This window comes from Aptenodytes patagonicus, chromosome 3 (assembly GCF_965638725.1).
Source record: "Aptenodytes patagonicus chromosome 3, bAptPat1.pri.cur, whole genome shotgun sequence".
NCBI classification, from domain to species: domain Eukaryota; kingdom Metazoa; phylum Chordata; class Aves; order Sphenisciformes; family Spheniscidae; genus Aptenodytes; species Aptenodytes patagonicus.
This window is the reverse complement of record NC_134951.1, coordinates 94,747,750-94,774,776: the sequence shown is the minus strand read 5'-3', so window position 1 is coordinate 94,774,776 and position 27,027 is coordinate 94,747,750. Positions and strand designations below refer to the sequence as shown.

Below are 27,027 nucleotides of genomic sequence, written 5' to 3'. Positions count from 1 at the left end.
AAGTGTCTTCTAAAAAGTCCTCTTGGGATTAATGATGAATTAAGAACCACAAATTTGACAATTTAATTTCTGAGGAGATTATGCAAATTCAAGAAATCATCTCTCAGTTACATACTAGCTACACATTTTTCATGTTAAGAAGATAATGAGCCCAAGAGCTCTTTAATTAGAACCCAGAAATTATCCCAACACTGATCTTACCAAGAATACTTATTTTAATACTTTTTGCTTATTAGCAAAAATTGAGTACTTAAAAAAAATAATCTTATCTTACACTTCCTGAAAATTAATTTCCCATATTTAACGTATTTTACCTTGGTTCAAGGAAATGACAGGTATTCGGTTAGCGTTATAAAGGAAAATATCAGCGCCACTATCTTTACTTCCAGAGGAGCTGGAATTTAGGCTTAATGTGAGCCATAACTGTAAAAGGGATTCAAGCTGAAAAAAGGGAAAAAAACCACTATCAGACCAAACTCAAGTGTTGTTCTTATCTACATTCTCAGGTGCTACTGTTTCACTGATAACACACACACACACACTCTCTCTCTCTCTCCCCCCCCCCCCCCTTTACTGGATTTGAAGATTCTGGTAAACATAATATGCAAAGCAAATTCAGCATAACTAGCAAATGCTTCTGCTATGTTTTTGTAATTGATTTCTTCTAAATACAGTTTATCTTAAGAAGTTTCTTCAAACTTATGTTAAAAAACCCCAAAACAACAGCTTTACACACTGCTCAGAAGTGCCTGTATCCTCACCTTACATCTGTAACACTGGTTTGCATGTAAGCTTTTGGAATGTCTCAACAGAGTCAAGTTATTCAAAAGGCCAATTTAATTACTGGGAAACCTCCTTTACTATCAGAGAGACACTGATGCTCACTCTGAATAACTCCCTTGAGGAAAATAACTATTTAGATATATTGGGGAAGCATCAAGGTCCTTTACCCCACAAACTGTATTTTGGATGAGATATTTAAAGAATGATTGAGGGATGGAGTCAGCCACCCAATTAAAACATGAACAAGTAGGCAGGCAGCTAGCCACTCACATATAGCACACATGGCATTCCTTTGTATGTATCAAGAAAAGCGTTGCTAAACCGATGAACTTTTTAAAAAGTATACTTCTAATTTCAACATTTAGGATCACTGGATAATTCAGGTCGGAAGGGACTTCTGGAGGTTATCCAGGCCAATCTTCTGCTCAAAGAAGGTCCAACAAAGACGTCAGACTGGGTTGCTTGGGGGTTTATCCAGCTGGGTTTTGAAAACCTCCACAGATGGAGACTGCACACTTAGTGACACTTCACTAATAAGCTAACAATTATCTTTCAGTGAACCTAATAACTTGTTTTCAAATATGAAAAATGTATACCCACTTTTTCACTGTAACAAGAAATGTCCTATTTGAGAAAAGCTTTCAGCAGCTTGCCCATTACATTATTGGTACTGTTGTCCATGACAACTTCATAAGCAATAAAGCACATAACATAACAGCTTACTTGCATCCTAAGTAGTAAGAAATATAGGAAAACAACTTTCAAATTTAGAGAGAAATACTATCAAAACATTTCAGAGTTCATAATTCTATACCTGAACATGGTGGACTTGTAGCATGGAAAAGAGTTTGTTGAAGCATGCGCTCAGCATAGGTATAGACGACAACTGCACAATCAACTGGGCATTTTGGTTAGCAGCATGTAATCCTCTTAGCAATGAATCATCTGTTCCACTAGGAGACTGGGTTACTAAAGAACAAAACAAAAAGTACCAGCCCCCCATGAATTATTTTGTAAAAGTTGCTAAAAGTAATTTCATATTTGTTTCCTTGTATTTTATACTTAAGGGAAAGACACTTATTTTATAATTTACAAGAACAACGTCAATGTAGCGGTCAGCTGAGTTGGACTATTGACTACCATACTGTAAAAGGCATACTTGAATGTCAGACATCTCCATCTTCACAAAAAACTGTTTGGAAAGTGAGCCCACAGAAATACATTTTCACAGTTCTTGCCAAACACGTATTATAGGAGCGTCCTGGTAACACTATGGTAGGACAACTATTGGAACATCTCTTTCATGCATTACAGTAAAACTACTGTAGTCAGTAATAAAATTCCAGAAAAAAAAAGTCTGAGGATGTCACTAAACCTACTCCACCATCAGATATTCAACTAATGGCAGCATGCATATTAAGCTACCCAGAGAGCTACAAAGAAGCACATCTTAGCTTAAGATGGGCGGTACAGCTCACTGAAAATACGTTCAAAAGTAAATCGACATCGTGAGTGTTTTTATATCGTAACGTTTACTGAACAGGTGAGTTCAAAATTGTATTCAAATATTTTCACTTTCATCACTGACTAGGTGAAACTGTCAAGTCAAATTTCACACCGAATGCAAGAATGAGGCTTCACAAAAATAGGAAACTTAACATTAACTTTCACCTAGATCGGAAAATGAAAACAATTCCTCCATTGTACTATTATGCACTGTAAAAGGAATCCTGCATATTTGACCAATTTCACAAAATGTCTTAAATATATGCGTACACATAATTCAAAAATCTGAATAAAGAAATACCTCTAAAGCTCAGCCTAACAAGAAAATTCAAGCGAAATATAACTTTTTCTAAGCTGCTAAGTGACTGTAGAAAAAATTAGTACAAATTTCAAAGCATCATGGTCATTATGTGAAGAGAATGATTTGACAACGTGTAGTTACATGTAGGAGATGTGTTTGTTAATGCTTGTAGAATGGAGTCAGCCTCCAGGGTAGACATCATTTTCAGCATCAGCTCAGCCTGCTGTTCAAGTCCAACTTCTAGACGTGCATCTAAAGCTACACAAGGCAACAAACAGGGTAAAACTGAATTATATCAAAGACATATATAATTAGTGACTCTAACTTCCTGTGCAAGCAATATAGATACACAGTCCACATTAAACTGAAAAAAAATCTCAGTATCACTAACAGGAAGATTCACTTTTATATGTGACAAGCAGAATGTAGAAACTTATACTGTGAACTGAACATAAGATTCTTAGAGATGTGAAATACATAATTAATGAAATACTAGATTTCTGTGAAACACGTATTTCTTTTCACAGTCATTTTAATATCACACATGACTAAATCTGCATATGTTTAAGCCTGTTTTTCCTAAGGTAATAGCTCTCAAACAAGAACAAAAAAGCTGTTTTTCCTTAGTATGGCAGGGGAAAGATCTATTACCCCAGTAGTACTCCTCCAAACTAAAAATGTGTGCCACCTCATTCCTTAGGGTAGAGCCAACTACCCAAAATATCAGCCAACTAGAAAAGAGCTTCCAAAATTTCCTGAGAAAACACGAATGATTTAAAACTGTCTATAAGTATGTGTTCAAAAATGTTAGAAAATAAGATTTTCTGCTATGTTAGGCTGGTTTAAATATAAACCTCACATAATATTCTCTCAGTTACCACAGAAAAACTGTGGCATATCGAAAATTTAATTCTTTCCACTTAATGCACGTAGAGATTGTTAACATAATTTGATATGCAAAAGTGTCAAATCCAGTATCACAGAAAGTCCTGTTCAGGGTCTCTTAATTCATTGCTCACCTTGAGAGACTGATACGCTCACAGTTTGTGATCCATTTTTCTCTGTAGTTACCGGTGGTTTTGCAACTGGAATTCCAACGCCTCCAATGTAAGGATTGTAATTGTAGGTGCCATAATCGGCACCCCAGTAATCGTACCAGGTGCTGCTTATAGGCTTAAAAAACAAACAAAACAACAAGAAAAAAAAAAACCAGCAACTCTTTAGACTGCTCAAGTACAAAAATAAAATTTGTAATGACTAGCAACAAACAATGAAGTTACAAAAAATTAAAACCAGAAGATTGGATCCAATAGCTTTAGAAAATTTTGTTTCAATTTTTATTGCAGTATAAGCTACTGAATCCTTAGTGATTGTCAAAATCCAGCAATGTAGTTAGCTGGCTCAAAGATTCAAGAAGCCAATTTGAAAATATTATCATCAGTTTTTATTCACACATTTGTACGATATTGTATATTTGGAAGTGGAGTATCACACAGATGTTTTGAGAAGTTATTTATCAAGACAGAATACTGTATTATTAACTGTACTATTAAAGTACCTTGAAGCCTCAGTGAGGCTCAGGGATTATTTGTACTGGGCTCTGCAAAAGAAAGAGTGTCATAATTTGAGACACTTAGAAAGCCTATGGATCACAAGAAAAAAAATAGTAATGTAAGACTGTATGAAGGCAATTTGTGTACGCATGTCTTTTTTATGGCAAGATCCAATATCAACTGTCATTTTACAGATACAGAAGCAAGTCTTAAGAAGGATTAAGAATGAAGAAGTGTTTTTCTGTCTGTTTTTTAGAGGACATCCAATCAGGCAATAAGATCATGAAGGTACCTGTGGATGAAGCAGACTAAGGAGTACTGCCAAATGAAATGATAGCAGAATAAAGAAGGAGGGAAACATCAGCAAGACAAAAATTACGTAGTAAGTGGAATATTTTGGTAGGGTGAGATTTAAAGAAAAAAATCTTTTCATGATAGGTAATCAGTGGAAGGACATATGAAGGAATATAGAAAAAAAAAAAAGAAAATTTTGTGTTGTCTGAGCAAGTGGTAAGAAAGATAATTCAGGTTAATTCAAATGAGGCTAAAGGTTTAAGTCAATAGTGAGAAGAGTGGGAAAACTCCAAATGAGAGTGTCATCCTTACGGACAGAGAAGAGAGACTCAACATTTTGTTATGAACACCTGTGTTTCTTTACAACCAAAATATTTTTGTTTCTTAATATACCTTGACAATATACTATTACATCTAAATGTAACATTACTACCTCTGAAATGTATAGCTTCCATTTTAAGTATGAAAGCATTTAATAATTTTCTTGTTCCACAGTGAAATAAGTTTTGAAGTTAGTTGCTTCTCTTCATAGTCTGAAGCTGGTCTGAACACTAGCTACTGCTTTTTTTTTTTTTTAAACACACAATACTAGCAGTATTAACTCTTGAGATCAATCGCAGAAGCAAATGGCACTCTATTCTTAATAAAAAAGGACAAGACTAGATCTTATTTTTCTTTTATATTATGCTTTTGTTGTCTTTAACGTGTTATAAATGTCTTGTTTATACAGATATCTTCATGCAAAAGCAAACCATTTTGTGGTCAACTGAGATACGTATACATCTGAGATGTGAACACAATCTTTACATTTTTTCCTGTCATTCTACATTAAACCTTTATATAAAGCTAAAAGCAGGTCTGAGACATCAAGTACCACTAATGAAGAAGTGTAAGAGAGAAAGGATTTTACTATTTCACATGTAAAGGTTATCCTGAAAACTCAGGTGTGCCATACCTTGAAGACTTTGGCTGCGAGGGGATCTTTTTCCAAATCAATATCTAAAGGATCAATATCAACTTCCATCAGGTCTTGCAGTAATTCAAGGTCAATGTCCTTATCTTTTTCCAAAGATGACAGAGGTGGAGCACCTTTGAGTGATTAAAAAAGTATTAATACTACCAAGTACAAATTATAAAACATGGATATCTCATACACTTAATGGATAACTTTAAGGCTTTTACTATTACAGCTCTTAGTGAATAATTTTAAGGCTTTTAATATTACAGCTCTTAGTGGAAGAAGTCAATGAATGAAATCAAGTAATCAGAAAAATAACCATTTTTTACTGATCAGATGTAAAACTAAGTTGAAGAATTGCTCATATTCTGCCTATATTTTCAGAAACTAATTATCCTATCACCAAAAATCCTTTACTGATATTTTGATAGATGAGTAACAGCAAAGGTTTTTTTACTTTTTTCAGTATACATATATACGTCAAGATAATTTACCTGTGATGTCATGTGTCAAAGGCTCATCTATTGTTTCCACTAACTGAACTGTGGACTGCTGGAGAGAGTCATCAGAATCCCCAGCCGAAGCTCCAGCATCTTCTCCCAAAGCACTTTCTTCCATAGCTTCAGCTGCTATAGGTGCCAACAACTCTCCTATGTATTAGATTAAGCAGACAACTCTATTTCAAGTTTTATTCCAGTTACAAATCAACAGCCCAGTGTTCTTCTTCATCGAACTCTAAATTCTCTAAGGGCTACTTCTTCAAGGGGAGGAGTTCTGAATAATTTTCAAATAATCAGGGTCATATAAATATTAATTTTTCAATGCACAAGTCACTAATTCAGGACTGACTGTAACTGCAACTTTAAATTGCGTTTTATACACAGTAATCTCAATTATGATTTTTTTAACTATCTTAATAGAGTCAGCAGATTCTAACATAATAATAAAAAACCCCTAAAACATTAAAGGAAGAAAGTTTCAAGTGTAACGTACATTCTGAAAAGTATGAACTTAAAACAAACCTGCTAGAATATCCTGCAGCATACAAGTCAGAGAATACTGAGCCCATGCTCCTCCCCAAGAGATGTCTCCTCTGTTAAAGTCAGTTCCAACGAGAAGCAGCAATAATCTTTCCAACTGAGTCTCATTTACAATCTCACATAAATGAATTGTTGGTCTTGTAGCGTTTGCAATTCTAGCAAGAACCTATTAAAAAAAGAAATATATGCCTATTCATATTTAACACTATGAGAATATGTAATAGCTTTAATTTCTATGATTATTAGATTTTGCTTACAAGTAAACCAGGTATTTTTACTAGCTTAAATTTTAGAATTTTACAAGTTTAATCATATGAAAATATTTTTTTAAAGTTACTTTTTCTACGCAATTTTGAAGCCATCATATTGTAAGTTACACAAAAGGCGACAGTTCAGAAAAACTACCTCACCAGAAATTACTAGAAATTTTAGTGCTGCAGCTAATTTTTACCATCAAGCCAGCAAAAAAGCAGTAATAGAAAGCTAATTTAATGCGGTCTCCATTGCAGCTACAGAGTGATGTTCTATATTCTGTTTACCTTACAAACAAATAGAAGTAAATCTGCATGACAAGTAAAGTCCATGGACAAGAGAAAGAGTGCCAGCTTCTGCACTACAGAAATACAACGTTCATGTGCCAGTGTAAATGGAAGTGGTTCAATTTCTGGAGTTTCCTTTGTTGTTGATACTTCTGTATCTAAAGTAGAACGAGGCCATTCTGCAGTCCGACGTAAGCGTATTAAGTCCTTGAAGTGCTGCAGAAATTAAATTTGAAACAACAGTTACATTTTAAAACTAACCTCTAAATCTTTTCCCAGTGAAAATCTGAGACAGCAATAACAGTAACTGTAAAACTTCAAAAAAAAAAAGGAGAGTCTAAGAATATATGAGAATCTGGAATGGAATTAAGGCTTTAGTGGCAGAAATTTGTTTTGGCAGCATGTTATCTCAGGTGACAGACTCATAACCAAATTATCCAGTTCTGCACAAGTGCAAATTAAGCCTTTATGTCTGCCATAAAGCATACTGAGAATATGCATTTTAGAAGTTTCTGTCATATTTCCATACCTGCATATAAAGCTATGGTTACCATGAAGCAAACTGCATATAAAAATAGCTACTATGGAAATTTACCCTTACAAGAATGCTGACTTCTCAGTTCTTTACATTAGATAAACCATCAATAATTTCTAACTTTCTTAATACTTCCAGGGTACAAAGTGTTCATTAGCCACCATAAATTGAACTAGCCTGATACTTGATCAGGGCTCTAAACTACAACCTTTTTGACAGAGGGTCTACAAATTCAATGGAGGAAAGAAGGTGCTTTTATTTATCCTCCCATCCACCAAGGGCACGCACTTAGCAGATCAGTTCATTTTATCAGCTACACAAGCAGTCTAAAATCAGATAACACAAACGCCTCTTACAATCTCACTTAAGTAGTAGCTACTGAAGTAGACCAGAGAAAGAACTATTTACTAACACAAAGGTTTCAGCTTTCTCCTAAACGCAATAAATGTTTTAAGTTACTCACAGCTTGTCGTAACTGAAAGTGATTAGTAGGCAAAGTAGTAAAAACTGCATGAAATGCAACTATCAAGTGTACAGTAATGCCATAACTAGATGTTAAGATACTGCAAGGGGAAAACTTTTTATTTCAACATGCTTTTTTGATGCAATATGGCTGCTATAAAGTGAAACTTAAATAGCTGGACAGCTTATTTCAGCCAGTGACTCATTTAAAGATGTCTCAAGGGGGCCACCAGTGGAGTAGCCCCCCCCGATACAACCTGCTGGAATAAAGCAGAAGACAGTGCAGGAAAGAACAGCTGATGACAAGCAGAGTTAGTGAAAACTTAGGGATTTATATTTATGCTGGTGTTTAAATTTTGGGGGTTCTTTTTCATAATTACTGGAAGTTGTAAGATTTCCCTTTAGATTACCTTTAAGGTCCAACATTCTATAATCTCCTTCCACAGGCCTACTTTCAGTCATCCTAACAGACATTAGTATTTCTGGAACTAGAGAGTAAGTATTTAAAGAGATACCTAAGTTTGGTAGCTGGAAAGATTTACACGTTTTTTTTGTGTTCCCTGCAAAGTGCATGTTGCCATCTCCAGAAATCCCTGAATTTCAGCACCTCATCTCATAATCAAAACAACTTTTTAACTACCACGTCCACTCTCAGTATGTGGGGCTTACTGCAAGATGCCACAACTTACGTGATAGGTACTTTTAGGAAGCTAAGAAGCTTTTGAGAAAAGTCAGAAAACGTTCTCAAAAGTCGTACTTATTAGTTCAGGGAGACAGTCATTGGCATGATTCTTTTCTGATTACTCAACCAGGAGAGCATCCAGAAGAGTATCATGCATAAAAGTTAGCCATATAAAATATTATTTTACATTTCTATTGGTATATGTTATCCAAAGTTTAAAGATATGACTGGCACTCCCAAAGCTACAAGATTATTAGTGATTTTGGCCATGACTACCTAAAAAAAACCCTGCAGAAGGACAAACTAGTTTTCACAGTGCAAGAAATTTCCAGATGGCTGCTGTTTTCAGCACCAGAATATACTTGATAGCTGCCATGATGAAACAACTTTTTAAAATAAGGTCAAAGTAGGACAAAAATGACTTTGCAGGAACAGGTCTTTTCACACAAAGGACAAGAAGTCAGTTACAGTTTCAGAGCATCATACCTTTGAAGTAGCCTGCTTTAGTTTTGCCTGTTCTACTAAAAGTTTGTATGATGATCCTTTGTTGCTTTGTATTTTCTCTTTTTCCATCTGTTCCACCAAAGCCTTCTGTTTTGCTTTTAATAAGTTAAGTTGCTAAAAGAAAATGTTAATAGGAAAAAATGAAAATTTAAGCAATAAGATGTTAAAAGGATCAGTATGTTCATATGATAGTAATCTTCAGTTCAAATTGTAGCTTGAGCTTTTAAAATACAGTTTATATACAATTTTAACTAAGACACCATAAAGGGCTACTAGCAGACCCAGAACAGATGAATTTTAAGAAGAAACAGTATTTTTAAAGGAGCTCAAGACATACATGTCCAGGGTCATAAAACCTGCATGGTTGCATTTAGAAATGAAAATTTTGTGTCTTAAGAATTACCAACTTTTAAATCACAGCCTAGGTGCTTGCACTCAGATGTACCCAGATTTATCTAGAACGTAAATTATATTTACTGTCCAATATGGGCCACAGAGTGCAACAGTACACTCCAACATCTGTTCTTCCAGCAGATCCCATGCCCCACGGTTTGAGACGAATGTCAAAGAAGTTAGGCAGCCTTTAGCTACAGAACCAGACCTATGCAAAAGCAAGGCTGAATGAGTCCCAAGGCCAAAGCTGTTCTTCCAAGAAATGAGATATACAATAAATGAGATATACTTCTGTGAAAATAGCTACTACTGTGCTGGAAGTCACCTGTTTATGATGCACAAGCTGTTTTCTGATCTTTCGGGAATACAGTCTATCTAGGCTACTGTTGCCTTTAGTAGATCTGCTCAGACTCTGAGTGTGAAGGCTATTATTTATAAAACTCCACTGGTTTCCTAATGGAAATAGAAAAAAAAGGAAACATTAATCCATCTTATTAAACCTCACTTAACTCCAGAGAAAAGCATTTACATTGCAGCAATGGTTAGCATCTCCATACACTAAATACTAAAGAAACAAGCAAAATCTAAAACTGTCTTAGTGTTATGCAACTGTCACCACTGATGGTAATATTTCTGTGCAATTTTAAAATGCAGTGGTACCATCTTGTTTTCATTATTTTTAAAACATATAAGGAGGTAAGCAAGACTGTCCTAAATAAAAATACCTGAACAGCTTCCATAACGCAAAAGCTTTACAGTTTTCATTTGTAGAGAAGATGTTCAAAGAGAACCATAGCTAATCCACTTAAATAATAATAAACAGACAAAAAAATCCATTTAAAAATACTGGCTACAAATACCATGGCAAATACCAAAGCAGTTATGAAGTCATACTGTTGCCCTTTCTCACAATACAAACTGTCTCAACATGGTGTACTCTCAATTGCCAGGTCCTGGAGTCACAGGATAATATACAGACATTTTACAAACTAAAAATCAATCCTGTATTTTTCACTTTAAAAAAATGGAAGAGGTCATATTTCTAAGGAGAAGGGGACATAAAGAAGCAGACAGCAGTGCAAATAAGATAATCACAACGTCTATTTTTACAATCTCATTTTTCAAGTGAATTGAAAGTACATTTTAATTATTTGAACAGCTCCCAAACCAGTAACATAGAAGCATGTTTTGATAATAAGTGTTACATACCTGTCAAAAATCGTTCCCTCTCCTTTCCATTCAGAGGTTTCTTGGCTGTGGCTGCTTCATCTTCAACAGTAGCTACGTAATCCAGTAGTCTGGACACCAGCATTACAACCCAGCTGATCATGGGAATGTCTAAAACTCCTTCAAAATAAATAGATTTGAGTGCCTTAATAAAGTTTTGAAGCCATAACAAACTAGTTTTAAAGAAATCATAAAAAGCATCAGATGACACACATTTCACTAGGCCACAAAGATTCCACTCCCCCTTTTTTTTTATTTTTAAATGTGGATAAGAGTCTGAGCACTCATAAATGAGGGAAGAAATCAAACATTCAGTATAGAACTCAGGTGCAAGAGAAAATGTCACAGTTCTCTTAGTCTGATGAAGTCAGAAGTCAAAAGCTTCACCTCTACTATTAAAGCTAAAAATTAAGCAGCATTTTTTTTTAAAAGTCAAAAATTGTATGTCTAAATTTCCTAAATACCAAATACAGAATGACAGCTGCTTGCATTAAAGCACATAAATTAGATGTCTCAAATTCCATAGTGTGAAATTCCTCCATCAACCAGGGCTCCAACAAGACAGTTATAACCGTGCACCCAAATACTTTCATTTTTACTCCTTTGTTAGTGTATTTTCACATAGCCATTTGATTAAGATGCAGGAAAGCCAAGACTGAGTTCAGACTAGATGACCCATGCTGGCGGCACTAATGACTGGCTATTGCCTATTTCAGTCTCACATATTAAATGCAGTATTTTTGTACAGGCAGAAGGGAAAAAAACCCGTATCTTACACACCATGCAAGAAAAATCTTTGTGTGTATGAGCAAATCTAAATGAACAGTTCTAAAGTGAACTCATGAGCGCTCAATAAAGTCCAGAAACCTACAATTAATGACCACTTAATCACAGTCATTATGCAAATGGCATACTTTTACATAATATCAATACAGCAAAGTCATTAGTACTAGAGGTTACAAACATATTTTCGTATCTGCGCACTGTGCTGAGCCACACTTAACTACACTACACTTTTCATGCACTGATCTCAAAGAAAGCTTTAATTAACTCAAGCTATTATTAATTCCAGGTCAAACAAGAAAACTAAGGCACAGAAACAGCTTGTCCAAAATCACTGCTACTGCTGCCTATTGCTGGCAGCCCAAGCAATAGGATGCAGGTCCTGACTGTTAACTCCAGTTTCCTGCCCACACTGGCAGAAAGCAGCCCACCCCAAGCAGGCAGAGGAACAGGAGGCCTCCCCATAACAGGACCTGAACAGGAACTGCAGGCTAAATTGCAAGAACAGAAATGAGCAGCGCTGGTGACTGCTACACACCTTTCCGGTTGGCAGAATAAAAAGAAAGGAGCCTGCTGCAGAGTGAAGTATATACCTTTTCATACTTTTGTTTAAACAAGTGCATTTCTTTTCCTTTTCTCTCCTAAAAAAATCAAAATATTCAGCTTCTCTCCCTCCCTCCAAGTGTCTTTTGCTTATTCCTTTTTTCCCCCTCTGCCTCAAAGTTTACAACTCTTCTCTATCCACAACACTCACCTCTTGCTCTGATTGTCCCTTGTTTTCTGACTTTTTTCCCAATGTTTTTACCCCTTTGACCCTTAGTTATGTGTGATAGTTCTCAAATAGGAATTTCTTCTGCCGTACCTGATGCTTCCACCACACATAATAATGCCCTAGTACTCACCTGTACTGTCCAGGAGGAAGAAAGCTGGAAGACCAGCAAATAAAGCTCTGAAGTATCAGTTACTTCTGCTTCCTAAAGTCCTCCGTGAGGACAACTAGTAAGGCAAGAGCTATGAAAGGAATTGGCAGCTGTGGGGAGAGTGCAAACAGAGGTAGAGGAGATGTAAGCTTGGGTTTGCCTCAAACTAGTTAGAGACTACAGCAGGATACGGCCACGATAGAGAAAGTACACAGTAGACCAATGGGAAGCAATAGGACAGCTTCTGACACCAGCTGGAGGCTTGTTTACATCAGGAGACAAGGTAAAAAGTAAGGGCGGAGTCTCAGCTGGCATTTATCAACTTCACAGCACTAGAGAATTTTAAACAACGTATCTTCTTACAATGCTCTGCTACATGTACGTAACAAATGAAGTAGCCCAGAGTTTGATGTTTTCAAAAGCAAGCATTTTCTTCAAACTTAGGGTAGTTAAGAAACACTCAAAGAAAATCAAGGTTGGAGAATATAACTTCACTAATTTTTTTAGGGTCAAAAAAACGTAAATTCCTTGTGATTACAAAAAACCCCCATGTAGTTTGCAGAAACCATGCAGCTACCCCTAACAAACTTGTCTTCATAACCATGTTTTACCTCAAAAGCTTGAAACTTAGAAAGGATCTCATGAGCAAAAAGGGGCACTTCTTTCCAAACTGCTAAATTCCAAAGTCATTCACTAGAGTCACTAGAGCTGTCTACACATTGGATGTTCCCCCCAGTTTGTTAAAACTTTAAAGCTTCCTAGCTGAATTAAAAGCAACCAAATAGATTTTGCTCAGGTTTAAACGGGGGTGGGGCGGGGGAAGGAATCTCTTTTAGCACCTAAAGAACAAGAAGTTTAAGCACATTTTAAAAGACAACTGTGTTTTGGAAATAGAGTAAATGAGCAATTTCTTCTTTTAATACACCAAAAATTGTGAGCTAGTCTCTCAATTTCCTAGCTTATAATGAATATGAAAATATAGTTTCCCAAATTAGAAGGCTACCTTCAGTTCTTCTGTGCACAGGTAAATGAGGTTGCAGTGGTGACAGCAGGTTATCCAGGAGATTAAGTAAACTTTCTAAAACACCACTGTTGCTAAGCGATCTTTGGCCAATGCAAGAAAGCAACATGAAGACCCTAAAAATAAAATTTACATATTTAAGATTTTATTTCTTTTTCAGATCCAGTAATATTCTGAAACACCCCTTATAGAACAATATTCCCCTAGGCTTTCATTTGAGACACAAGCAGATTGCTACAGAAAGCAGTAGTGTGGCCCAGCAAGTGAACTGGACTTCACATTCTATTGTTGTAAGGATAATGCAGTATTTTAGGGTGAACATTTTCTCTTCCACCCTCAAGAGGTCAGCAGAGCATTCCAATTCATACATCTGAAACAAGATCTCATCCAGTTTATTTCCTATTACATATGATATACTGAATAGCAGGGATAGAGAATTAAATCCATATATCCTTATATCCTTGAATCAATTCATTTAAAAAAAAAAAGAAAATATAAATGTTGCTGTCCAAAGAAGGCAAAAAACTACAGAACAGCAAGTTTGTTTGATTAAAATAAAATGCTAATGTTTAGAATATTAAAGACCTCAATAATCTGAAATAACACATCTAACATTCAATGCTCAACTCTACCCTTGTTTGCTCTTATCTCAGAGAAATCTTTTGTATTAAATGCTAATAGTGTGCTTTCCAGTCTCAATCCTACTTCCAAAATGCATTAGAAGAGCAGCTCTATGATGAGGGTGCATTTAAGCCTGATAAAGGAGAAGGCAATTTTTGACACCGGGGAGCAATCCTGCTAGGTATGCGAAGACCTCCAAGTAAGGAAAAATAGCAACTTATTGTGGTGCAAGCACCAAATCGGTGCAATAAATAACTGCAATCAGACATTTATCATTTGCAGTGCTTTTTTGGGACTATGTCTTAAGTCAATGGAATAGATGGATAAGTATCCTTCAGTCACATTTTATCAATGCCAATGTTAAGTTATGAACAATTGAATTACTTAAGTGGTCCACAGGTAATGTATCATTATAGACTTACACCTTACCTGTCTTGTGGGAATATGAGAAGTTGCTCTGAGTTGTATAACTCCTGCAGTACGTTTGAGAGAAACTGACCCCACCATCTTTCTCCTCCACAGAGCTGAACAAGCAGAAGGCCAGTATGCAATCGTATCTTTGGGGTTCCACTGATACACAGGTGTTTAAATAATTCTTCACAAGCTTGAGCATGAAAAGTACTTTGCAGAACCACAGGAACAGAGTGCCCTTTTAAGAAAAGAGAACAAGCAACTATGCTTAAGGAGGCAATGGCTTGAAAACATAGGAGGAAAAAGTTTGCAGGAAGTTTTTAAAACTTTAGACTAATTGGCACAGTGGGGAAGGAGGAGGGAACACATAGGGAGACAGTAATTTACAGGTAACCCATAAGGACCAGGCTATTTGGTCAAAACCAAATCAATTTCATGTCAGTACAAATACCCCCAAGGAATCTACACAAAGCAAAAACCAAACCATCATTATGCTTAAGAACAAACTGGCACAGAAAATTACAAAGACAGACACACCTATCTATCAATATAGCAATGTTCTGCTTTTTTTTTTTTTTTTTTTTAAACCCACCACTCCTACTCAGACTTTTCAATTTCAATTTGCCAAGAACTCTTTCAATGGAAAGTTTAGGAAATAAAAATCCTTACTGGATATTAAAAATCATTAACTGAGTAGAGATACTGGTTTTATGACTTTTTTTTTCCCCCCCACAGAAGCCATTTCTGCTTCCCCTCCCCACTTCTAACTGCCTAATCCATCCCCAGTGTTGCACAGGCTTCAATGCCCACAAATCCTTCCACAAGCTGATTCTACCTACGAAAACAACATGAGTATTCTACCTGGGCAGTCTTTTGATACTTCAACAAACTGAATCAGCCCACAGAAGGCTCAGATGACTATCTGAACAAAAGAATATGCAGCCAGGACTATGGAAAAGGGAGAAGGACCTCGACACCCTCCCCTATCCTTTTTGGGAGCAGGAAGTGGTTAGGTTGGCTTGGTGTCACTGGTGAAACTTTACACTGTATGTTACCAGCTACTACAATCATAGTAAAACATATCTGAACATAGTTTAAAAGCTTTCTAGTGGGAAAGTACAGATCAAGAAATAGAAGCAATGGTAAATTGTTTCTACAAACATGACAAAAATATCAAAACCTCAAAAAATACTAACCATTGGAAGAATGAAGCAAACTAAGCAAAGTGTCCAGTAAGTATCTAATGATGGTGCGTAACTGTTCTGTGGATGACATCTGAATCAACTCTTTTGGATCAGATTGCTCCTTCAGCGTTTTCCTGCTTGCACCTAAAGCTACTTTGAGCCTCTGAACAGCATGGTGAGCCAAGTTGAGTTGAAGCTGTAGCTGAATGCAGTCCTGGTAAGCAGAAAATACTCTGCTATCTTCTTCTACTGCCTTGTCTGGCTTTCGTAAAAAGTACTGGGCATTGTTAGCACTATTGAGTGGTGGCAGGTCAATACTCTGCAGAAGGATTTCTAACCGATGACAGGCCAAGTTGTACCTAAAGGGAAACATTCCAACACACAATTCAATAGACATTAGCAAATGGCAATACATTTGACAGTCACCCTGCCAGAAGACAACTTCTGGTCCATTTTGAATGCACTGTTAAAACAGATACTAAAAAAAAAAAAAAAAAAAAAAATACAGTGGTAGGCTTTGTTACTGCTATAAAGATATTCACTGTAACAACTCTACAACAAAGGCAGAGTTTTCTTTGGTCTGAAGAATATCATGGGAAGAAAAAAAAATCTGTAACATTATGATATCCCAGTTTTTTAAGTTAAAATAACTACTAAGTACATATATTTTTTTCTTCTAACCTGCATTGTATGTCTTCTTGCAACGCAACCATCATTGCCAAATGTTGGTCAATTTCTGGCTGATTTGCAGCTTCACCTTCTCCTCTGAGGGGATCGTGCATTAGTTTCAGCTCATTTTCAAAGGGTAAGATATAGGTATGGCCATAATAAAATCCTAATGGGATTTTTGCTCTGGCATTTGTGCTACCATATCGACCAATAACAGTGATCTGAAAGAGAACACAACTATACTGTGACACAATTGTATCAAAACAGGCAAAATAAACACCAAGTCAAAAACTCATAAAAAATTTATAGCCAACTAAAGTTTGGTCTGAAGAGAACTTAAAAGAAAGTTCACATACTAACAAAGATCAACAGTTTAAAAGATAGAGTACGCAGTCTATCTCCTTTTACCTTCATAAACCTGCAAACTGGGGGTGGCAACAAGTCATGTAAAATAAGCGAATGTGTGCTAATGTCAGTAGCCACTACCAGTCGCCTTCCATCCACTTCTTCTCCTAAAGTCCAGATGTCAATTGACAAAGAAGCCAAATCTCCACAAGTGGGAATCAATACATCCGTCAGTAATATAGGTCTTCCAAAATCTAAGGTCACAAATCTTCTTGCACCTAGGGGAAAAACCACAGGATTGCCTAAAATACCAGTGCATGCTAACCAGCAAAGAGATGTTTCTTCTCAAACAATAAAGCCATCGTTTATATATTGTTCAAAAGGTGTATATTTGAGGTTAAAAATAGCTGCACAATCTCAGAATCTCTCACTACAGCTTGCACCCATTGAAAAGAAAATTTTGGCTTCAACTTAAAGTTGTTACGCTTTTTATGCATCATTTCAGAACAGGTGCTCTGTCCAGAGACCAAACATACTCCCCCAGCCCCCAGGATTTTTCAACTTGGTAAACATCACTGAATGCTGGGTCCTAAACTTCCAGATACAACAGAAATGCAAACTGAGAAATATCTTTTCTTTGGAAAGCCAAGTTAGACTGCAGCTAAGCAACTTACTTAAGACCCTGGAAAATATTCCACTTCTAATTAGAAAATGTGTCAAAATTATTATTAGGAATTCTGGTTTTACCTGAGTGCATTCGCTCTATAATAATTGACTGATGAGGTGGAGGTTGAAGAAAATGTGAAGCATGAGATATTGCAAGAGCAAGACCGGATCCAAGTGGATTCTGAGGAGCGGGAAAACATCAGTAAAATTAAATCATTAAAATACATGCATTTATAATAAGCTGTTCTTTACAAAAGACTGTAAGAAAACCTCTTGTGATTTAAAGATGTACAATTTTGACAACACCTCACTACATTTAGATTTGAGCATGAACCATAACTATTAAGCTCAAAGCATTAATAACTCCTTATACAGTTAAGCTAGCTCCAATTAAAAGAAGCCATTTGAGGTACTATAATAACTCTATCTTGCTTTCAGAAGTCTTCCTTTTCATATGGTCTAAATTTAGTGATGTAATTTTCATATCCTTTCCAAATAAACAGATATTTACTAGCACTCAAGTACAAATTAGATCCTGATAAGGCTTACAGCATCTTGTTTCTATAAGAAAAAGAAACAAAAATAATTACCGTTCTAGACTTGCTTGTATTTTTGTTATGTGCTGCAAGGTTAACTGTTGGGGGATCAATGACTGAACCAGGGAAAAGCTGAGCAAGCTCTGCATTAATAACAGCAGAAACTGCCTCATTAGGTGGAGTCAAAGGTGGAGTCATGAATAGAGGAGTTGTTTTTGGTGTGGGTGGAATGACGTCTGAAGGATGGATGAAGAACCCTGGGGCTGCTACTGGATTAGAAGGCACAGAGTTGTGAACAGGACCAACTGCTGATGCTGCTGCTGCTGCCGCTGCTGTTGTCTGATGCAGTTTTGCTTCCAGCTTAGCTTTCTGTAGGGAAAATGAAAGCAGTGTATGTAACAGATAATACTGCTTGTGAACACAGTAGTAGTACTGAACTACGAGTTCAACTTTCATTATAAAACTGGATTTAATAAATCCAAGCTACCTTCAACATAGGCATGTTAGATGTCCAACTATAAGCTGAAAAATGAAACCCTATTCAATTTGACCTCACTTGCTGAGGAACATGAGTAACTAAGTAATTAATTGGAGTAATCAAATAATAATAAAAAACCTACAACTGAACAGCAAAGTAGAGACAACACAGCCAAGCTTCATGGTGACAATGGCTTTACGACTGGTACTTCCCTGTGTCGGCAATTGCGCTTTTCATTTCAGCGGGCTTTTTAAATTTCAGAGTGATATACTTATGTATTAAGACTTAGTTTTAATACAAACTCCCAACCCACCCTCAAAATACACAAAAAACAAGTCTGAAAGACCAAAGCAGCATGGGAGACACTCTCAGCATTTTGCTTAATAAGAGTGATCCTTGGTGCAGAGCTGTTCCTTCCTCAAATACACTACAGAGAAAGAAAAAAAAAAGAAAAAAAAAGGTGACTAGCTCTGCAACTACTTTCTCAGCTTTTGAAGTTTAGAGACAGCATTAAAAAATAGCCAAATAGCCTCCAACCTGTTGCTGAAGCTTCAAAAGCTGCTGCTGTTTCTCTTGCAGCACCTGGAGCTGTTGCTCGGCTGAGGCCATTGCATGAGAGAGAGACTGCAAAGCTACCTGGGCTGCTGAACTCAGTGCTGTCGAGGCTTCCCCAACCGTTCCAGAAGAGAGGCCACCAACTGCTGGGGTAACCCCAAAGGTACTCACTGGCATGAAACAAACAAACAAAACAAAAACATGTATGTAGAAAAGAAATGATAAAACACACCTTTAATTTAATTGCTTGCTAATTGTTAAGAGCAATGTAAAAATGAGAAATATGTCCTTTTATCCAGTTTTTGCTACAAAGTAACATCATCTTGAATTACAAAGTATATATAGTCTATAAACCATATATATAGTTATAGACTATGCACACTCATGATACATGCAACATTTTCATTACAGAAGAGCCACCTGATGCCCTGGAATTCTTTCACCACACAAGACTGTAAGGTAAAGATACAAGCTTGTATATTATACTCTGATAGAAACAAATTGATTCAAATTAATAAATTTGGAATCCAGTTTGTTTGTTTAGCTCTAAGAAGTTTAACTTCACACAGAATAACTATTTAAAAAAAAAAACCCCAAAACATTTCAACACATAAAACTATAAGCAATCTGTTTGTCAAACAGTGCTCATTATGTCCAATTAAAAATATCATACTGTGGAACTATGCTAAGTAGAAAAAAATGAAAAATTGTATATACCAGTAAACGTACTTGCATCGTCCCTTTCTATTCTAGTTCCATCACTTGTTGAAACACAGGTAAAGTGCAGAGGTTCAACTTCCAGAAGTCCAGTAAGGGAAGTAAAACTACCTTCAGCAGCTGCACAGCTACTTATTTTCCCATTTCCTGAAAGAGAAATAAATATCTGCACAATCAGCTAATGTTTTCTTGATAGCGACATTTCAAGTCATGAAGAGTCGAAAGGGACAACTAAATACAATCCACATATTTTATTACTTCATGTTGTGGAACAAACACCTTACTACTATCACATCCACAATGTAAATAGAAGTATATTTTAAAATGGATAATGTTGCCAAATCTGAACAGAGTACCTTAATAAGTAAACTATCAAATGTGACAGCAGAAGCATAGTGTAACCTTCTTAATTCCAGAAATAAATTATATATGGATGCTCTATACTTTCTACACTGTGAGAAAATTAGCCTGCAAAAATACATTGATGTCACTGGAAAGGAGGAGAAAGAAAATAACAGACCGACTAAGATCATATACCAAGTTAGTATAAAAACTAGACTTATTCAATATACTAACAAATTCAGTGTTGTATAGAGGGAGGGATGGGAAGGAGATGGACAAGAGCATACAAGAAAAGGAAAGGAGTCATGATGACTGATGAATATGCTTGCTATGAAAAGACTTTCCTGACAGGTAAAAATTATCTCATTCTTAGGACATTCCATGGCCTAAAGATTCACTTATGAACTAACCTGAGAGGATAGATACAAATATGCTTCTAAGGTATTTTAATGCCTCTGAAACAGAAAAAATATCTCATTAAATCTGTAATATTTAAGTAGAAGAGTGCCATATGGCAGCTTCCCGACTTCAGAAAAATCCATTTAGGTTTCTCTGCCTATGAGATGGTTGCTAGTCTAACTGAATAATAATGTATCTCAAGGAAGCTGCTCAATAGAAGCGACAGATGCTTCCTAGATGACTCTGACCCAGTGAATGATAGCAGCCTTTCTGTTTAATCTCTAGCCTTTTCTTAGATCTTCTACAGGATAAGAAAAGAACAGATTCCAGAAAGAGGCTTTTTTCTTGTCCTAAGGGCTACAGGAAATGTAAGAGATCTCACGAAGCAAGAGAGTATCTTGAACTTCATTATGTACAGCTATAAAACAGATGGAAAGTATAAAACCACATCTTCACTAAAGGAAAACAGTATAATAGAGAGAATTATCAATTCTTCCACAATAGGTTACTGTTAAACATACGTACCTGATAGAACATCAGACAAATCAATTTCATCTGACTGTACTCCAATGCTGCTGTTGTATACATTTTTACAAGAAGAGCCACTTATTTCCAAATCAAACAGAACTGGATCAAAAGGTGAACTATATAATCCATATCTGCAAAAGGAATAAGACAAACAGCACTATTCAAACAACAAGAATTTATATTAAATTATTTACAGAAAAAGGCCAAGTATTTAATCATCAGGATTTATTATATTCCAAACTATTCTTTTCATTCAACTGACATATCTTAGAAATTACCATTTACTTATATTTCATTCGAGTCATTTATTAGGTGACCTTTTCAAACAACTTATGATGCTAAATAAGTAACTCTTTGTTACTAAATAGTTTTGAAGATGTAATACTGTGCTGGAAACATGACACACAATCACACTCAGACACGGAAACTAGAACTAAAGCCTTAGACAATTAGCCACAGCAATATGCACACCTGCATATGGTAAATCAGACATTTATCTGAAGTCAATAAAAACACAGCATTGTTTTCCAAAACAGCAAAGAAATTCCACCTCAGCTTGTTCTTCCAGCTGAAGTAAGAAGAAAAAAGGAAATGCTGCTAGGGATACCAATCAACACTTGCGAGTACTTTAAATCTCTCAACAGAAGAAAATCTCATTACTCCTACTCTGGCAGTACTGCAGGGGAAAAAAAAAAAATACAATCACTCAGGTAACAAGGTGATCCCAAATCAATTAGGGTTTTATAAGCCAAGAAAAAGGAAAATCCAAAGTAATAACAAAATCAGTATTGGTTTTTCTGTGTACCAATACCTATTACCAGCAACTGACAAGAGGAGAAAAAATGGAAATCAGGCCAAATTATCAAGCAGAATAGAAAGAAAGAATGCATCTGTGTAGGTACAAAAGTGAGAAACATATAACACTTTGCACTTTGACTGGCAAGAGCCAGAACAAATATGAAATATTTCCATGAACACATCAGCAGCGACAGGAAGTTCTTCCACTCCCTTTTCCCTCTGCCTCCAAGCAGCTTCTCTGTTCTTTAGCAAGCAAGGAAGGCCCCCAACAGGTAATGCTGAGAAGGCTGGGGTGTTTAAACGTCTTTTTTGATCAAGCAGTCACAAAAGGATAAACGTCTACACGAATACTACAACACCAGCAACAAGGTAGAACAGGTTCTAGACTTCTCTGAATGTTAAAATGCTTCCACGCTAGCTGGGCTAAATGCTTTTTGCCACACAATACTAAGACTGTAACTAGTCAGAAAATGTTATACAAAAGGGCAATAATTAATACAGATCTTAAAAAAAAAAAAAAAAAAGAGAGAGAGAGAGAGAGAGAGGGGGGAAAGAAAATCTGAGAATTACAGATCAACCCATTTAACATACATTCCCCAACCGAGTTACTTACAAGCCCCTACAAGGTAGCAAATTTAAGACGACAACTTTATACTAAGAACAACACGTATTAGATGAATCTAGGTTGCTCTCTACAAGCATGCACTACGCAGAAAAAGTGCGTACTGCACATCTAGCAAGACTGACGTGTTTGCTGCATGACCTTTATTCATAAGCAAAGTAGGACAACATGCTACTTTAAAGTGGTTACTAAAACACACAAAAATGCTCAGACGAAATTCAGTAGGGTACCTTCATGGCCTGTTTTAGACCTCAGATTTACAAACTCAATAAATTAGGTCAGCTCAACATTAACACTGATTACTTGCATGATTTAAGTGAAGAGTTTGATTTATTAAGTAAGCAGATGATAAAACCTAAAAAGGGGTTACAAGAGCTTTGCAGAATAGGATCAGAATTTGAATGTATTGCAGAGAGTTAAATATATTCTGTCCAACCCAGGTTTATTTCAATAAGCATAGTGCCTTTTACTGATACTTCAGCAGGAATAAGGTTCAGTTTTAAGCTTCATTAGACACACTTTTTGGAAAAGGATATAGAAGTTACATCAACAAAAAACAAAGAATGAATCAACAATGTCACAGAAAAAAAAAATCCATCACCCTATTCATCTATGCAGTAATGAATATAAATGTGAAATACCTCTTCTGCTTTACTCAGAGATCTTAACCGGGATAATGTTTACAATTTTGTGTACTACAATTCAAGGAAGATGAGGACCAAAGAGAACAGCTCAAGGAAATGCTTTAAGAATGACTACAGATCTGGAGAATATGATCAAGATAGAAACATCCTCTAGACATCCAAAATTTGTTAAGAATTAAATAATCTGCTCTTTATCACCAAGGTGGACAGGACACAAACATTAAAAGGCTTTAGTTGCAGCAGGAGAGATTTCAGATTAGACATGGGTAGGAGGACAGTTCAAGTGTTAATGATAAGAATAATTAAGCCATGTAATAGCTCACAATATTTAGAATAATTAAATTCCACCACTACTTTAATCAGGTGCTTTCAAGAACAGACTGGAGAAATTCGTCAGATTTGCTAGAAACAAACCAACCTGCTTTGTTGTAGGACAGCCTAAAACACTGTCTGAAATCCCTTTTTTGTTGTTCTCTGAACTGCAAGTCATATAACACACCCATCTGGCCTTATCCTTGCAAGTTTTACTTGCTTTATTGCGGCACATGATAGTAAAATGAGCACTACTCTGCCTTAAGACAAAATGAATGTGCAGATCCTTTAAGCAGACATCTGCTTTTATTTGATTACCAAATAATAGGCTATTGTACCTGGGAACAATGACAAAGAAGAAAAAAACAATACTAGAAACTCTGCAACACAAATGCACACAAATATGATGAAATACAACTCAGGGAGAGGGAAGGGAAAAAGAGTAAAGCAACGGCTGCCTACTAATTTATCTTTTTTTAAAAAAAAATATATTAATACTTATCTTATATGTTAAAAAAAAAAAAGAGAAATGACAGTATTCTCTTGATCTGTAGACATATAAAGGAAAGGCTAGTAAATTCTGCCTAAATTAGTAAACTAAGTCAAGAAAGTCAGTCCTTGCTAGAGACAGAGCTATAGTAATCAAGTATGGGATTAGAGAGATGCATCTGCTGCTATTCTTATCCTAACTATGGGGATACTGAGTTAAAAAGAGAAAGCAAATTTAGTTCCAAGAAGAAAATCAGTAAAACACCATCTAGAAACATTCAGAAAACCTAAGCTTGAAGGATGCCAAGAACAGGGGCTCACTTCAGAAAGCTTCTCTCGAGATGCAGACAGCTGCGTTCACCACTAAGGGATCTGAAATGTCACATGTGCCAAAGTCAAAAGCGGGCAACTGGAAAGGAAAAGAACTTCTATTTCAGATATGCTGTTTAAAGGAGGTACTTGGAAACAATCTATATGAAGGAATGAGTCAATTCCTACAGAAAGGTGCCATTCTCATGTCAAGTGGAATTTTCACGTTTTTCTCCACCACATTTGGTTTCTAAAGAAAATTCAACATGAAAACACAAAACCTTTTATTTTTCCAGTTCACTTTGTGTATTTTTTAAAATTCTCCATTATCCAGTCACCACTTCTATTGCTGGGATAAGTCTTCTAATCAACTGCAAGGATTACAGATAGTGAAATAAAATAATAACTGAGAAGAGGAATGTAGGAGAGAGCATGATAAGGATCCAAGTATAACACCTGAGAACAAGTTTTTATCAAGTATTTTGGGATTATAGTCCTTTTAAAAAAACCCAACCAAACATCCCCCCCTCGAAAACTGAAGATTACTAAATTTTCAATTTGATCTGAAGATTCTGAACTAACCTCTACCAAACCTCTTCTACCTTGATCTTGGTTGACTTGGAGGAAAACTCTTGCCCACAAATCACAATCGAAAGAGCTGTCTAACAGCAGCATGTTCCCATCATCATAATATGGCTTTGGGAACTGCTACAAAACTGAACCACCGGAGACTTCCTTTAGGTATCACGTAAATCCAAAGTTAAATGGCCAATCAGTTCAATATGTAAAAGATGCAACATCACAGTCTGAAATTACACTGATATATAATTTATAATAAGAACCTGCATTCCCAGTAAGTTACTCCAGGTCTCTACACTTAGAATCTGGCTGTTAGTAGCAATACATTAAATGTATCGTCAGTTTACAGAGAGACTACAATTTTGTGTAGCGTTATGCAGAACTGAAACTATTCAGAGTATATTTGATTCCCTCCCATACTCAAAATAGGACATGCTTTATTAATCTTTAAACTAAAAATCATAAATACTAACTTAAGGATTGCACAGACTTCAAACATTACGTACACATTTTCTGCTTTAAAGTGCACTGTAAATTGCAGGATAGCAATTAAATTCACCTTTAACTTTGCACAAGTCAAAACTGTTTTCCAGAGCCGTATCAAATTAATTTTTGCTCAAACAAATACGGCAAAATGCATCTTTTTTTAAACAGCCAACCTTTTTCAGAACACCAGAGGATGGCATTAGACAGTTTGTATGTTTGCTTTTATTAAGTTTAAAACAACCACCATTTCTTAGTACCTTGTTTGAAGTAATGCTTCCATAGGTGTTAGGCGATCCTGCAACTGTCGGGACACAGCAGTTAGCAATGATGCACAAGCTGTACTACATCCTGCCAAGTCTTCATCCTTCACATAATTCAGCAATACAAAATACCAATACACAGATCCTGCATTAAAAAAAAAAAATTTCAGGTGAAATGGGATGTGAATTTTCCACTCAGAAAGCATACTTTGAAGCATAATCAATGGAAGTGATAAATGAAGTATCTAATGGTTAGTGAATACAGACTAGGAAGCATTCTCCCCCTCCCGTTTTTTTGAGAGATTTCTATTTAGAACCATTCTGTAATCATTAATTTCCCCAAGTACTTCAAATTCTCTTACCAACTAATTCATAATTGAAGAAAAAAAAGGTTCCCAAGAGACAGCTTCACACATACTTCTTTCATTGCTTCTGCCCAGTGTTTCTACTAAGCACAACAATCAAAATGCTCGTGATACACTAAGGTGCTAGGCTAGGGGTTCCAATCCCTTCAGAGCCAAGACTTACTCTAGATTCAACTCTTCCCTCTCCTCTTATCCTCTTTTTTTGGCTGCTGCCTCCTTATTCTGTATTTGCTGGAGGCACTGTTTCCTTACAGGTCAGTTCTGGGAGCACAGTGCAGTATGGAAACACAAACCTCAGCTTCCTCCTTCCCCCTGTGCATTCCATACCCTCAATAACAGCGTGTTAAATGTTTCTACCTGAGTGGCAGCACAACAAGCATCTTGGACTGCAAACTAATTTTCCTGCAAGACCCCTTAGTGATGCCAAGCTAGATGCAATTCAACAGCGTCATACTGTGAAAAACACAAAGCAAACGTATTTTGCCACCCCAAATACGAGTGCTAAAGTCATCTTCCCAGTCTATCTGGCACTCAAAAGGCTTCAAAGTGCTAAGATACCATTACTCTGCAATGTAAATGAAGAAGGAATTTAATTTAGTTAAAAATTTCCTTTTGGTACAGAAGTAACAGAAGTGGACTGCTAGTTGGACATCATTTGGATAGCCAGGCTCCCTGGAATAAATCTCCTAATTTTCAGAAATAACAGACAATCCTGACTCTCACTTATGTCAACAGAATCTATGGTTGCTGAACGCCTTTGAAAATTCTTGCAAAACTTACTTTAGCTCTCCCAAAAATGTCAGTGCCTTAGCACCCCATTTTAAGCAAGCTAATTTGCTTAAAATTCCATCATCTACAAATGCATACTTCATACTTGAATACCACCTGACCAGGCCACTCCAAGAAGCAGTTTGTACTAACTGAACAATTACCTAATTCTTATTTCACAAGAGAGTCCAAAAAAACATGCCAAACAACAAATGTACTGTGTATTTTTATGACAACAAACATTGTATACATACCACCTGTTGCAGCAGCAGGCAAAAGAGGCATATTGTCAAGTAAAGCTTTTAGAAGAACTGATCCAAACCCCTGCTGACTCGGGTCACACCTGCCATTGCTACAAAGAAACACACAGACGCTTTAACATTTAATGAAGTAAGAACGAAACATGAAATCTCCTCCAGAAGATGAAGTTGAAAGACTGATGT

General features: G+C 36.2%; 1 protein-coding gene across 2 annotated transcripts in view; it reads right to left on the bottom strand.

Moving 5' to 3' along the window:
* BIRC6 (baculoviral IAP repeat containing 6) overlaps window positions 1–27,027 on the bottom strand; it is a 189,855-nt gene that overhangs the window by 106,072 nt on the left and 56,756 nt on the right. For both annotated transcript variants that reach the window (XM_076334284.1, XM_076334283.1), the window contains exons 20-42: window positions 26,839–26,936; window positions 25,449–25,596; window positions 20,950–21,083; window positions 19,684–19,830; window positions 18,949–19,136; window positions 17,988–18,302; window positions 17,479–17,578; window positions 16,795–17,009; window positions 16,399–16,607; window positions 15,730–16,076; window positions 14,552–14,771; window positions 13,484–13,617; window positions 10,760–10,897; window positions 9,876–10,003; window positions 9,140–9,271; window positions 6,975–7,190; window positions 6,418–6,601; window positions 5,890–6,045; window positions 5,393–5,526; window positions 3,610–3,763; window positions 2,732–2,848; window positions 1,598–1,752; window positions 315–441 (exon numbers count right to left, since the gene is read on the bottom strand). In XM_076334284.1, the coding sequence (XP_076190399.1) occupies window positions 315–441; window positions 1,598–1,752; window positions 2,732–2,848; window positions 3,610–3,763; window positions 5,393–5,526; window positions 5,890–6,045; window positions 6,418–6,601; window positions 6,975–7,190; window positions 9,140–9,271; window positions 9,876–10,003; window positions 10,760–10,897; window positions 13,484–13,617; window positions 14,552–14,771; window positions 15,730–16,076; window positions 16,399–16,607; window positions 16,795–17,009; window positions 17,479–17,578; window positions 17,988–18,302; window positions 18,949–19,136; window positions 19,684–19,830; window positions 20,950–21,083; window positions 25,449–25,596; window positions 26,839–26,936 (3,896 nt within the window). The remainder of the gene's footprint in view (window positions 1–314; window positions 442–1,597; window positions 1,753–2,731; window positions 2,849–3,609; window positions 3,764–5,392; window positions 5,527–5,889; window positions 6,046–6,417; window positions 6,602–6,974; window positions 7,191–9,139; window positions 9,272–9,875; window positions 10,004–10,759; window positions 10,898–13,483; window positions 13,618–14,551; window positions 14,772–15,729; window positions 16,077–16,398; window positions 16,608–16,794; window positions 17,010–17,478; window positions 17,579–17,987; window positions 18,303–18,948; window positions 19,137–19,683; window positions 19,831–20,949; window positions 21,084–25,448; window positions 25,597–26,838; window positions 26,937–27,027) is intronic.